Source organism: Argentina silus, assembly GCF_951799395.1.
Source record: "Argentina silus genome assembly, chromosome: 20".
Lineage (NCBI taxonomy): Eukaryota > Metazoa > Chordata > Actinopteri > Argentiniformes > Argentinidae > Argentina > Argentina silus.
The window spans coordinates 5,326,417-5,341,418 of record NC_139674.1 but is presented as its reverse complement, the minus strand read 5'-3'; the positions used below and the strand labels follow the sequence as shown (position 1 = coordinate 5,341,418).

The 15,002-nt window shown below is 47.4% G+C and overlaps 1 protein-coding gene across 1 annotated transcript in view; it reads left to right on the top strand.

Annotated features, from left to right (window-relative positions):
- lmo3 (LIM domain only 3) overlaps positions 1-14,618 on the top strand; it is a gene marked incomplete at both ends in the record, with an annotated part of 32,633 nt that extends 18,015 nt beyond the window's left edge. The window contains 2 exons of the mRNA XM_083692551.1: positions 8,105-8,230; positions 14,513-14,618. Coding sequence (XP_083548677.1) covers positions 8,105-8,230; positions 14,513-14,618 — 232 coding nt within the window. The remainder of the gene's footprint in view (positions 1-8,104; positions 8,231-14,512) is intronic.
- Between the last annotated feature and the right edge of the window lie 384 nt (positions 14,619-15,002).

Sequence of the window (15,002 nt, the reverse complement as noted above, 5' to 3'; positions counted from 1 at the left end):
CTAATGAAATGTATTTGGCAATGGAGGACCGTCTGAGAGCATGCTGAGATTTAGTACGGTGTTATTGTTCGTTTTTTAATTCGTACTTTCACAGCGTACGATATTTCCTCTGATACATAGCTTACTGAATAAGAAGAAAATTGTTAGGGGATGGAAGAGTGGATAGGCATTGTTGGTGACAGCCAGCGACGATTGCCTTCGAGGCTGCAATGAGAATATTTATAATAAATCGCCTTCCAGTCGAGTGTTTCAACTGCCTGTCAATCACTCATATTTCACCTGATAGGGCACATGTCATGGTAATCCAAGAAAGTCTTTCCAAACACAGATGCCTGGTCTTATCAACACAACTCTTACTACGGTTATTTTGACAGTACACACCTCAGGCTCTGTAGAAACACATTGCGTATTGTGTGTAATGTTTTGTCGAAAGAACACAATTGTATTGTATGCTCCCATTGGCTCCGAAGACCTGTAGTACAGTTCATCCAACATAAGACACAGGCAGAACACAAGAGTTGTCCTAACATTCATCAGCCCAGCAGCGCGGGAGGAGGTGTGTGACATACTAGCTTTGTGCTCCACAAACCAAGGACACATGGTCGGCCGTTTTCAACTCACAAGCTGCCGTCACCGCCACCGCTGCCAGCACTTTCTCGTCTCAGCATTCTCCCGCTAATGTCAAACGGGTATGTCACCACATTATACGTGAAAGCTTTTTTATTCTCTTTGAAAAACTGAAGTACAGAAAAAACCACCAAAAAAAACAATGAAACAAAGAAAAGTGACGCCCCCCCACCTCCCCCAAAAAACCACCCCCCCACCTGCACCCCCCTCCACCACCACTGTTTTCAGTTTAATGAGATGGCACATAGATGTTAAAAGCTCTGAAGGCATCCTGTAATTGCTATGTTGTGCTTAGGAAAGCTTGGCCGCCATTAACCTCCCTACACTACAATTCACTTCACACGTCTGGCAATTACCTCGCCAATAACGCCCAATCTTGCAAATGCGTGTGTTCTTGACTTCCTGTAATTAAATTCGGCTTTTCACATGTAATCTGAAAATGCTGAGGGGTCAAAACCGGGCACCTGTAATCACCATCGATCGAAATCTGAAGTAGGGTCACACATACTCAATGAGATGAGGAGGGTCACGGTGGCTTGACGTGGGGTCAAGGGTAGTGTGGCGTTGTTTTGTTTTTCAAAAAGCGTCGAAGGAATGCGATGCGAAGGAAAAAAAATACACAGCCTTTGAATGACAATGCCATTTAGCCTCTGGTTTGAGTACAGCCTAGGAGATTTGCGATGAAAGCTATTAGGCAGTGCTCTCAGTTGCCTTTGTCATTTCAGGTTTTAAATGTACCCGAATGAAGCAGCTGCACCATTATAAACTAGACTAATGCCACTCCAGATAATGAGCCGTATTGTCAATTAATCCCACAACTAATGTAGAGGTGAACCTTTGCTGAGGGTATCTTGAGATAAAGCCCCGGGAGGGTTTTAGTTCGAAACAAAAAAGTACTTTACCTTTAACGAGGACGACAGATGAAACACTGTGTTATAGCCAGATGTAACTCACCCTCTCAAACTACTTGCTTCTCTTTGAAGAACATCAGGTCCGCCATTTTGTCTCCGTGTGTGAAACCCAAGCTCAACAACGCTGGTATTTCCATTTGAACTAAATGGTTTTGAGTTCAGTCGCCTGGACACATTATTTTTTTGGACGGTACCCTCCAGTTGAGATTAGCTAAATTGGCTGTGAAGAGCAGTGACTCGTGGGACTGTGCATGTTTGGTGCAGATAATTGCAGGGTTAGTGTGGCGCACCCTGGCACCCAGCTTGCAATTGCAGGTGGGTTGGCACAGGGATGTGCTTATCGAACTGCACATCTGGCCCCCGCGGGGGTCGAAAACTTTCATTACACCCTCTTCAAAATGGCCTCCCAAAATCCTCGCACGCCGCTGCCAAATTTTCAATCTGAAAGCCTTTCCAAGCTACTTTTCTTTTTTTTGTGCAGCGTGGCTCATTTAGAGAGAGCATGATGGTTTTGTTTAACAGTTTTGTTGTTGTTTGTTTCACCGGGAACAGTGTCAACGTCAGAGTATACAAAACAGTCTTTGTACTTTGTAATCTGCATTCAAGGGCTGATCATGATGGTACACCATGTATCACATCCACGATACCGAGACATTAGTATCCTATCAATGTGGGTTCTTCAAAGGTCTTCAAAGGCATGACAAATGCCAGTTCATTTCTGTTCCTCTCTCGTCAGTCTCCCGATTTCAGTGTAGGGAGAGCGGAGGGAGAGTTAGTTATAGCGAAAACGAGCAAGTGTCCATGTACCTCAACCGTGTGCAGTGTCGACTCTACGGGAGGTAATTAGCGTAGATTTCAGCCGCTGCTCTCCAGGCAGCGAGGGGCCGGGCTGACAGTTGGGGAGGGAATGTTCCCTCTGTATGGTCGGCACTCTCCCGGAGACGAGGCCATAATTCATCATTAGGATATCAGAGTCCAGGTGTAGATGAGAACTGATAGAGCCGGCAGCCAGGCAAGTCGGGGCACTCAAGGAGGAAAATCTTATCCCAGGGACAATTCCCAGGTCACGCCCGCGGTAATTGAAATAATTTTGCCCCAAGAGTTGTTTAATCACTGACAATCACACATGCAGCAGGCCCCCTAAATTGAAGAACGCACTAGTCTGATTACATCTGTCACCCTTAACTCTCTCTCGCCCCCGCTCTCTCTTTCACACGCACACACACATGCACACGCACACGCACACACACACACACATCAGCACCCCTTCTCCTTACAGTTTCAGTTTTCGAAACACTCCCGTTTCACGCCGGTGTCTCCAGACACTCATGACAAAGATGAAGCCTGATGGGGCCAAACGCCTGTCTGTTGACTTTCATTTCGAATGCTTCAATTGAACAAGGGTTTTTTCTGAACGTTTTTATTTCTCATCATCGACTTCTCTCGGGTTAGCACACCACAGACATACGGCAACAAAACTCCTTCTCTGCTCGAGCTTTTAAGAGGGACACGAGGAGGACGGCGCCAAGGCCAGGGGGTAGAGAGGTAGCGGATGGACACAGACACAGACAATCTAGCGGCTGCTGCTGCCGCCGCTACTGCCGCCGCGACGTGCATTCCGTAAAAAAAAAAAAAAAAAAAAAAAGGCCTGTGTTGAGATGCAACAAATCATTTGTCTGTTATTAACCCTCAGCCTGTAATTATGCAGATTGCCATAGATTTTCCCTGGGTGCCGGGAAGTGAGATCCAGGGGTTGCTCTCGGCATGGCAGGCAGGCAGGACGAGGGAACGGCCGTGCATTACTGAACTTGCCACATTCATCATGTTGACTGATGGCATGGGGAGCCAGTCCCCGGGTCCCGGTGGTTAATGTAGTGGGTAATTAACTGTCATTTGCCTAGTAATAGGCCGATGATCAATGGTTTGTGAGGAAACAAATTCTAATTCGGCAGCTGATGAATGCACGCTGAGGCTGGAGCAATTGAAGTTGTGGGAGGGAGGGGAGAGGGGGGAGGAGGAGGGGAGAGGGGGGAGGGGGGAGGTGGGGTTGGAGAGGAGGAGATGGGAGCCACTGTCAGAATTTCAAATGGCTCTGGAGGTGGTGGTGTTATCATTCTTTTAGTTTTCAACCCACCCCCACCCCCCTCCAAAAAACGGATTAGCCCTGAAACAAAGTAATGCTTAATTTGTTGCCCTTGATGTTGGAGGAATACCCAAGCAGGTGAATGATGGAGTGCAGTGGCAATGCTGCTTTTAAAATGCACCGTTGTTTGAGGTTGTTTTGGTCAGCTGGTTCAATCTTTAATGTATTCGTGCCTTTAGTGCCCCTCCTGCTCCACTTGCAGGTTATTGCAAATATGTATACTTTAGGGGCGTATTGCAAATGAACCCTCGTTGCAATATTTAAACACAGTAGCATAATGTAAGTAACTTTTCCCCCCATGGTCAAATACATTTGAAGAATAGTTTGAGGCAATGTGAAAATACCAGGGAGACACCTCAAACATTACAACTATTGGTCCTCTGTACAAGTGTTAGTGTTGGGCCTAGTATCGTCCATTTTGTACATAGTTAGCACCAGAGGTCACTTTGAAGTTTGAGATTTAGTAAATGACTTGGTTTCTATAGCTCAGTGAGTGAAAACATTGAGGTGACAGTGCTTGTGCTTTCTCCAGAGAGGCAGGGTTTAACAATAGCAGTCAAGCTCCGGGAGTGAAATTCGGTTTTGGTGTGCACTGGGCTAAAGCCTTGTGGAATCCTTGAATTGGTGTCTGTTTTTCTCTCATCAATTAGGTCCCATAACGAGCTGTGCCAAGCGGCAATATACAATAGCTTTTGTCTGGAACAAGGTAGCTCTGTTTCCACATTCTCTTTCAAATTCTGATTTGTGCGCACGCATGAATTTTAATTTCATGTTGCGTCTTCAGCCTCTTTAAATATACATGGTATTTTGTCAGCCATGAATACGCATTGTGTGTCAACCTCTCCGTTCTACACACGTTGTCTGTTTGACTAGAGCCACAGTCAGTCAGCATCCCTCCTGATACGACTCGAGCAGTGGAGGCTGGTGGAGGTAGAAATCGGAGGACAGGCTCATTGTAATGCATGGAAGACATTAAAGAATGGTATTAAACACACACACACACTCGAGACACAACAGCAGTCCCAGACTGAGAGAGATGCATTAGAAATGTATATATTTATTACCAATTATAATCCTGTGCTGAAAGATGAGAAGGAGGGTCTCACCTGGTTTGCACACATATATACATACAGGTCATACATACATACATACATACATACATACATACATTAATACATACAGACATACAGCCTTAAAGCCCCTCTCCCTGAGATTGTGTTGGAGCATGTGCCTTTGAATTCATTACAAGCAAACCACGCTTAATTTGCCGCCTCCCTCGAGAACCATTAGCGTCTGTGGCATCAAACTGGCGGAGCGGCGAAGACGAGTGGCAGGTACACTCCATCCATCTTCCCTTCCCTCCCGCAGGGTGAGGCACAGGGGTTGCTGGGAAGCTTCAGTGTTAGAGGTTTGAAGTGCATTTGCCACACAGCGTTGGAGTGTGGCTGGCTGGATGGCTGGATGGCTGGCTGGCTGGCTGGCTGGATGGATGCTTGGCGCAGCTATGCCGGTGCAGTCTGGGTAAATCTCAGAAGACTATTATTAGCCCCAAACTCTCTCCTCTTTAACTGCATGTCGGAGGCACTAAAAAGAATGTTTGATTTGGGAACTCTATATATGTATTGTTCCCATAAGTCAGCGCAGGTTGGGAAATGGTTTTAATCATTTAGTCTGACGGTTAAAGTAGAACAGGGCCATATGTTTATGAATTATGCAGCAAACAAGTGAATATAAGCAGCAGGCAGGAGTTTTGAATGTGCTGTTTTGGGACCCAAGGGTTTCTGCTTTTTTTTTTTTTTTTTATATTCAGAGAGCAAAGTTACCTTTTTCCCCCGTATTCTTATAGAAGGTGTCTTGACGTGAAATCCATGAACTCCATTGAAAAATATTCTAAAAACACAGCATTTCTCCTTGACACAACAGCATCCAATAATATAGCTCCAAATATTATAGGTTTCTGAAAAAAAGTTGTTTTCCGTAATGGTAGCATATCCCTCCCAGTTAAGCATAACCATGTTAAGACTACTCTGTCAATATGCTGTATCCGTCAAATGTTTTATTCATATTTCCTCTTAGAACCTGTAAGCAATGACCTTCCGCGAAACGAACTTGCCAAAACCGAAGTTGAGTGTTTTCACATCAATGTCTCCTATGAGATGGAACACAGATAGAATTGCACGTAGAGAGTGAAGTCTTAAAATGGATCACTGTTGTGTTGCCAGTTACACCTTATTGTTTGCAAGTTTAAGTTCCTTCAGTTCAGTTTGATTTTAACAAAGATACGTACGTATACCGTATCTATTATCCCGGAAATATTCTGTTCAGCCCTGTATGTATGTGAACCTGGAGAGGCTGGTGGGGGGAGAAATCGGGGGACGGGCTCATTGTAAGGCATGGAACGGAATGAAGAATGGTATCAAACACACATGAGCCCTCCTCCGATTTCTGTCTCCACCAGCCTCCCATGATGAATACAATGTTTAAGCATAGGTAATGACACTGTGAAAGCCTCTTGAGTGTTTTTAAACTACTCCAAAGTTGATGGGTTTCTCTTCATGGCTCTGCATCTCCAATACTCTGCTCTCTCTGAAAGTGGAAGCTGTTCAACTCAAGGCCTTTGGTAGTTCTTAAGCTGGAGTAGACCCACACACACACACACACGCACGCACACGCACGCACACACATTGAACTGAATGTTTGCAAATGCAAAGGGCCCTGAATTGTACAAAGCAAAACAGTGTGACAGTCAATTTCAAAGGTGTAGGCCACCTTAAATGTGCAAGTTGAGCGAAAAGCACAGACAGACACAGGGAATCGTAAAACTCTGACCAGTGTTTTGATTAAACCTGACAGGCAAAAAGCTTCTATACAAGAAACATCGCTTCTATACAAGAATATCTTCCATCATTTATAAGCTAAAGCTTGAGTGCATTCATTGTTCAAATGACTCAGGTGTACAGTATCACAGGATCACAATGAGAGTGACAGTTGATCCATTATGCTGAGATGTGTACAGACCAGTACCACAGAATACTGTATATACACAACTCTAAACTCGTGCTTGTTATCAAACTATAAATCTCTTCTTATTCATTTGAAAATATTTTTTAGATCAATTGCAAAGGCTTTGTGGAGGGAAAAAAAAAATCACCATCATTTAATCTATTTCATGTCAAGGCCTCCAGGCACTGCACATTTGTGCAGAAAAAGCAAGGACAAGAGATAACACAAATGTATCTAAAATTAGACAGCTCAAAGGGAAAAGGCATAATTCTTTTAATTAAATCGGCACCGATCCATCGGATTTAACCTTTTTCTTTACCCAGTTACCTATATCGCCACGGGAGATATCCTTTATTGTCTCAAGGTGTGTTGACAGTAGCCCTTAATTCTGTAGGTATTCATGAGGGCACAATCTATCTGCTTTCTTCGCCTCTGGGAAACATACTTTCTGAAGGTTAATAAACAACCCCTGCATATCCCCAGCCCTCAGATCATTTATCAGATTGCGATCTCTTACAGACTCCGAGAGTGGCATGCAGTTTTATCATTTTAACAACGACGGCTAAAAGTGCCTGAAGAACTTGGCCTAATAGGTTATTTTGTTATATGATTCCGTTATCAGATCTATTTTTTTTTTTTTTCCTCAAAGCCCAGTCGCTAGGTCGCTCTGGAGTAACAGGCCTGAATCCCTAATGAATACTCACACTAATATCCCTGGAGCAGGCCGAGAAATAATAGGGTCCTCCCTGGGCACTGACGCTAGTCTAGCCATGTCCCATCTAGTTCTATAAAGCAAGGCATTCCACTGCGCTAGGCTAGGTCTTGACGATGCTGTTTCTGTGAGTCAGGATGTGGTACTGGTCCCTGTGTGTTGGCTGCTATGGTGCTAGCCATGATGTCCCCTCTGATTTCAAAGATATGGTCCTGTGCCCGGTTAGCCCTACTCCATGGTGCTAGCCTGGCCATTATATCTCTATGGAAAATGTCAGTTCTAGCGATATATAAAGATGTTTGACATGCCTTTTTCATCTCTGTGAGCTTTGACATTGTACACTGTCTTGTGACATGTTTCAGTCTACTCTATTCTACCCTACTCTACTCTACTTTATAGTATTCTACTCTACTCTACTCTATTCTACTCTACAGTACTCTACTACTCTATTTTATGGTACTCTACTACTCTACTCTATTTTATGGTACTCTACTACTCTACTCTATTTTACTCTACTCTACTCTACTTTATAGTACTCTACTACTCTACTCTATTCTACTCTACTCTATTCTACTTTACTCTACTTTATAGTACTCTACTTTACTCTACTCTACTCTACCTCTCCGGTGGTGGGTATCATGGAGGGTGGGCGTTTCATGGACCTTGGTCTTACGGTGTGGGCCTCCTCTGTGCTTGTGTGTGGTGCAGGTTGTTTGGCGTGACGGGGAACTGTGCGGCCTGCAGCAAGCTCATCCCAGCCTTCGAGATGGTCATGAGGGCCAAGGAGAACGTCTACCACCTGGACTGCTTCGCCTGCCAGCTCTGCAATCAGAGGTGAGTGATTGGAGGGATACACCGGCTCCACGGCCACCTCTCGCCCAATCAGAGGGCTGGTTGGGAACAGGGGTGACAGAATCAGTCTCCCAAGTCCCTGTTAGTGGTGCTCCTAGTTGAGGACAGGCTTCTATGGTAGAGATTCATCACTGGGTCATGTGACCATGCAGACAGACATGAGGCCTCAGGGCTCCTGACTGACGGAACAGAGCAGGGTGATTATATCCCTCCACTGTGCTGCACTGTACTGTGCTATATACCAGGGAAAGTGCAGGGAACATCTGCACAGACGTGTTCTTCATCTGTCTTCATTACTGGGTTTGTTATGGTCATCCCGCCATTTATTTTGTCAACCAAGTGTATTCATAATTGTATTGTACCATTTGGAAACATTTTAGTGTATCTAGGTTATTACACCGAAACACTAGACTTTTTGGTCCACACACACACACGCACACGCACAACACACGCACGCACACACACACAAAAATGTAACGCATGTCCTACACACACACACACACACACTCTCTCTCACACACACACACAAATGTAACGCATGTCCTACACACAGAGACACACACAGAGACACACACAGAGAGAGAGACACACACACACACACACACACACACACACACACAAAACCCAGGCACATTTCACAGTAAAGGCGAAGGGCCTGGTTACGCACAATTAGCACTCGGTTATTGTCTTGCCACTTCAGCCGGCTGCGTGAGACAGCCTCTCCTAACGCAAGAAGTCAGCTAATCTTCCTCACTCGGGCCCAGGCAGGCCAACTCTGCTCTTCCACATTAAAACCCATTTAGGCGCAGGGCAAATCTTTCTTTTTACATTAGGGCAGCCGATGAACTGTTGAATAAAATCGACATTAGTTCGCTTCACACGGTCCACCATGGCCTTCCACTTGCCCATCACAATTTCGCCGCTGCTCACCCCAAGATTTATGGTATGGCGCTGCCATTAATTGGAACTGTTCCTCAGCTTTGACTTTTTCTTTTTTTTGTTGTTGTTGTTGTTGTTTTTCTCCTTTGGCTTTCTCGACATCTCCCCACCTCTCAGAGGAGTGATGCATGCGTGTGCCAGAATATTCTTCGGAGACCTCTGTGTGTCAGTGCCAGTGTCCACGTCCCCCCCCTCCCAACCCATTCAGAGCCTCTGGTTCAGCTCCACAAAAGTGTCAAAAAGGAATTGATGACGTCTGTCGGCTCAGGAGGGACGGGGGCCTCGCTGTGTTCTGGCAGTCGAACATGACTGGGGAGAGCGGCGCATCACAAAATGCGATATGCAAATACACACTGCTGCACCCCCCCCCCTCCCCCCCACACCCTCTCTCTCACCCTCTCTGCCATTGGACAGATGGGAGAATTCATTTGTCAGCAATGTGACGAGGCTTTATCTTTCCACAAACACACACACACACACACACTCCCACTCACACACACACACACACACACACACACACGCCACCCGACTTGTCTGGTGCACTTTGTTGTTTTGAAGCTTGTTTTGCGAAAAGCTTTGCAGTTTTTAGAAGGGGGGGGTGGGGGGGGGGCTATATCGGATATAAAGCGTACCCACGATGAAGGGACATTTCTGCATGCCGGCTCCGCCACAGCGATGGCTGAGCTTCACTTCACTGTCACTCTTTGTAACGGCAATCGCGGACCCGCTTTCACACGCGATACCGCGCGGCGCCATCGGGATCACCGTACCGCACGCATCGCAGTGACACGCCCACGTCCTTTTCCAACGCGAAGCCACACGCACAATGCCTTTGAGCGGGAAATCCGAATGACAGACAGCCGCTCTTGTTGAAAGATCATTAAAAAAAATAAAAAAACTCCAGTTACTCTGGGTTACTAAGCATGAGGATCTATCTCAACCATCATTAGGAGCGGTATGTCCTCCTACAGTCTTTCCCTGAGTTTCTGTCAGAGATCCATTAAGAGATCACACTCCAGTTTCCTTCTACTATATAGTAGTTCTCACATTTACTTCCCGGCCTCTAGACAGAGTGAGGGGAGGCTGGGAATGAGCTCCAGTGCTTTTTGTCTCGTGTTGCGATCTGCTGCCGCCATGTTCATATCACGCCAGTACCGGCTCTCTGCAGCCAGGCCCCTCTCATTTCCCAGTCTCCGGCAAACATGAAAGGGGCCTCGGCCTTCAATAAAAGCAATCTAATCCGTCTCACAAATGGCGGAGAGATTTCTCCGCGGGGAACATAGTCAGAAAATGTGAAATCTGATAAACAGAGCGGGCGATCGCTGAGGTCGCCGGGGGTCGCGCGGTGTAATTATCCCCCGGCTCCTGCGGGTCAGGCTGCAGACCATGTTGGCGTTTGAAGGTTAAATTGCTACAATCAAGTATGTACGCACATCAGTCGCCCCTCCCCTCCCCTCCTCCTCCTCCCCCCCTCCTCCTCTCTTCCTTCAACCCCCCCAGCCTCCCTCCCTCCCACCCACCCCACCCCCTGCCCCACACCAAAAACCCTCCTCCAACTATTGCTCTTCTGGCTGCCAGCTTCGTTGGTACATCCACCCCACCCCAATAGCATATCCCACGGTAAAGGGGACGGGGTGGGAGGGGGGACACTCTGACAGTTATTAGTCTGATTACCTCCGAGACCACAGAGTCACTGCTGGGCTCTAATGGGGCACCCATGCTCTGTCATTAAGCCCCTTGTTTAAGTGATGGGCCAATTAGTTGAGGGTAAAGAGGAGGGAGACTGGCCTGTTAGCAGAGAGGGGGACGCATGTCATTCTGATCGTGACCCCCGCCACTGTTTCTCCTCCTCCTCCTCCTCCTCCTCATCTAAATGGCACTGGTCTTTTTTTTGGTTTTCTTCGAAATAAGCATTGTAAGAAAAAAAGAAATAAAACTGTCTTTGGAGATAAGGTAGATAGATAGAAGTAGCCATTATCTCACCCATTATCTGACCAGTGTGGCTGCCATGGCGAGTGAGGAGACTGACATGATTCTCTAGTCCTCCGTGCCGGGCCTTGTAGTGGACGCTCTCTGGCTTCAGGGATGAATCGCCTCTGCCTCTGCCTCTCTCAGTGGAAATATAGGTTCTCACATTGTGTCTGATTGCTCATGTCTGCCCCGCGTATGGCCTTACTCTGTTAAACTGGACATAAATCCACACAGCCGCAACCTTCTCATCAGCCAGCCCCAGTTATCCCCCCCCCCACACCCCATTGCTCCTGGACCGGGCTGGGGAGAGATGCTGCTGTGGTCGCGGTCCTGGGGAAAGAGGGTTAGATCTGAGGAGGGGGGAGGCGGTGGAGGGGTGGGGGGGGGGAGAAGGAGAGATGAGACTCCATCCAGCAAAGCCGTTAGCCACAGATCAGCCCTTGGGGACAGGTAATCGATGGGGCTGTCGTCCGGCCTCATCATCCAGGCCAGCGCTGGCCCAATTTCCCCCCTGATGAGCTGGAGGCCACAGTCTAGGGAGACTCCAGGGAGGGCCGGAGTGCAGGGGAGCAACGGAGAGCAGGGTAGGGTGACAGGGCAGGGGAAGGTCAATGCTGATAAGGGGAGGCTCCAGTCCTAGCCTGCCTCCAGACTGGTGCCCTGTAAGGGGAGAGTGACACCAATTGGGCTCTGCTCTGCTCGGCGGCTGGACTCCGGTGCCGTGTCATTTGTCACTGCGCGTGATTGGTGTTGATTCAGTTGTCACTGCGCGTGATTGGTGTTGATTACTGCGCTCGGAGCTAGCTATAGAAACCAACCGCCACACCACCGCCACCGAGCACAGTCCCATTGACTACATATAAACACAAGATTATGTTTTAAATTAGTACACCTCTCAGACACAGCAAGCCCCTGAAGAGTCTGTGTTAAAAAAAACAACACACATGCCTTTTTGGTATCTTTCTGATTACCCACAAGCGATGTGAGAAGAGATAAAAAATAGATTTACAACATGCTGTTACAACAATTAAGCATCGATGTCATAAGGCCAACTGTTTCCGAACCTCTCTGCATCCCAACAGTAATTAGTTGCGGTGCTGCGGAGGCTCTTTTCTCTCTATGACAATTTCCCCGTTCCTTCATTTGAGAGGAAAGTGACTACTCTGGTTAACACAAGCCTCCGAGGCAAATAGCTGGCATCGCAATACATCTTTTAAGCGTGTGGCTGCGGAGGCCTTTTCTCTCTCCCCCTTCCTACAACAAGAGGTCTCCAAAGACCCATTATTCATAGTCACCTCTAACTAAAGGAAGGAAGAAAGATGGAAGGTGTGTGTGTGTGTGTGGGGGGGGGGGGGGGGGGGGGGAGTGAGGGAAAGACTGGGACAGAAAGACTGAAGGAGAAAAAGAGGCAGAGAGCCTCACCTACGTTCACAAGGTGTAATCTCGGGTGATATGATTCTCGAGGGCGAGATGGAGGCAACCGATAATTGCCCCTGCATCAAGGTGCATTAAGATGTCGTGTTAAAGGACACAAGAGTGGATCGTCAAGTTAATATGTCGATAAATACAGACTCCTAAGAGCGGTTTGCGTAGCTAGCTGCGTGCATGTAAAGGCGTCGTAGGTGCCCGGCAATCATTTGAGGAAGTGGAAACCGAAGGGCAACGCAAGGTCATTTATTAGACATGCCTCTGTGATGGGCGAGTGTAATATCCTCATCATAATTGGTGCGCAGATGTCACATATGCTGTTGACATTTCACCGAGCAGAAACAATTTGGCTGTGTGAAATAAGTGGAGGACAAGGGTAAGAGCTGTGTGCAGAGAGAGAAGGAGAGAGGGAGGGAGAGAGGGGGAGGAGGGAGAGAGGGGAGGGAGGGTGTAAAAAAAAAAAAAAAAAAAAGGGAAAAAAAAGCTGTAAATAAACAGAGAGGAATCCTATTAGCGGAGAGGGGGGAAAGCGAGGGATGAGGTGGAGGGAGACTGGGAGGGGGCACGGTGTCAGTAAAGACAGACACTAATGGATTCCCGGGAAGAATGTGTCATTTAAACAGGACATTTTTATTGGAGCGAATGACACCATTACGTTAAGCACACCTCTGCTTCTTGTTAATCACTGTGTCAACAACGAGAATAAATGGATATTACTTGTTGATATTTGATCCTTGGTAATGGTGCCCTGCCAGCGCCTGACACCCAACTCTCTGGCGAAAAAGAAAAGTTTTAGGAAAGAAAGTCGGAAAAATAAAGTTAAAGTTTTGACAACAGAGGACACGGTTCTCTGAACGATGAGGAGGTTTTCTATTCTCAGCAAACCTCCTTGAATGTAATCTTGGATTTATGAGTCTCCGAACAGTTGGCTCAAGTACCTTGCCCTAATTGTACTGTATTTTCACCCAGAACACTTATGGGAAAGATTTATATTTGCGTCTTCTTAAGTGGGGCTGGATGAGGACAACAAACCGTTCCGCCATTATGTCTGGATGCAGTGAATAAGAGCTTTAAAATCCAAGCTTTAACTGCAGAGGCTCAGTTACCTCAGCTTTCTCCACCACACGCACACGCACACGCACACGCACACGCACACGCACACACACACACACACACACACACACACACACACACACACACACACACACACACACACACACACACACACACACTCCTAGCGGCAGGCTCAGTGTATGGACGGCCAGGGAGAAGTCAAACAGAGGCGAGCCTTGCTGCTCTCCCCGGTAAACACAGGCACTGGCGCTCCCGACCTTGTCAAACCGGCGCTGGGAGGGAGATAAGCGGCCCTCAGGACAACGTGGCAAGGTAGCGCTCGCTCTCGCCTCGTTCAACATAATCTCCACTCTGCCGATGTGTGAAAGGTCAAGCGCGACTTTGGTCCTCTGGCTAAAAAAGGGAGGGGGGTGGAGTGTGTGTGTGTGTGAGCAGGGGGAAGGGGGTTGGGGGTGGTTACGTTTGTGGGTTTTATGTAACAGCTCCAGGTGTAGAGTTACCCCTGTGATCTAGGTTTGCAGATAACCGTGCACAAACACCAGAGCAACCCAATGTAATTGAGTTGAATGTCTTTGGAGGTGAGCTCCTGATCAGCACAAATATGGTCGGGCTGAAGGGGGTTGGTGGTTGGGGGGAGGGGGGAGGGGGGAAGGGGAGTTGGGTAAGAGGAGTCAGCAGTACCTGGAGAATTCTCTCAATAGTCATTTTTAAAAGCGAAAGTGATATGGCCAGCTAGGGGTTAGCCTACAGGCCTGTGCTCATGATGAGATGCTTGTTTTGAGCATTATATAAACCTCTCTTTCTTTCTTTCTCTCTCTCTCTTTCTCCCTCCCGTGTTCTTTTTCTGTGCAGGTTTTGTGTGGGAGACAAGTTCTTCCTGAAGAACAACATGATCCTCTGCCAGACGGACTACGAGGAGGGGCTGATGAAGGAGGGATACGCACCCCAGGTCCGCTGACCCCCGCAGATGGAGAGAGAGAGAGAGAGGGGGAGGAGAGGAGAGGAGAGGAGAGAAGAGGAGGGGTGGGAGAAAGAGAAAGAGACACTGAAGGACTGGAGAAGGAGGGCTTGCAATCAGACACCAAAAGCACTAATTTCTCCTCTCCAGCATCTGCCCCCCCCTCCCCATCCCCCCGTCCCGCGTCCCCCCCCTCCCCACCCACGTGTATATAACCAACCAACCCCTCCAAAGGAACAACTCTGCTGTACATAATAGCCATAGACACAGAGGGCTGTCATTGGGAGGGGCCCTGTGAGGTTACAATGGACTACGTACATGTAACAAAAAAAAAAAAAAAGGTTTATTTGTTTGTTTGTGTTTTGAAGGATGCTGCCTCTCCCC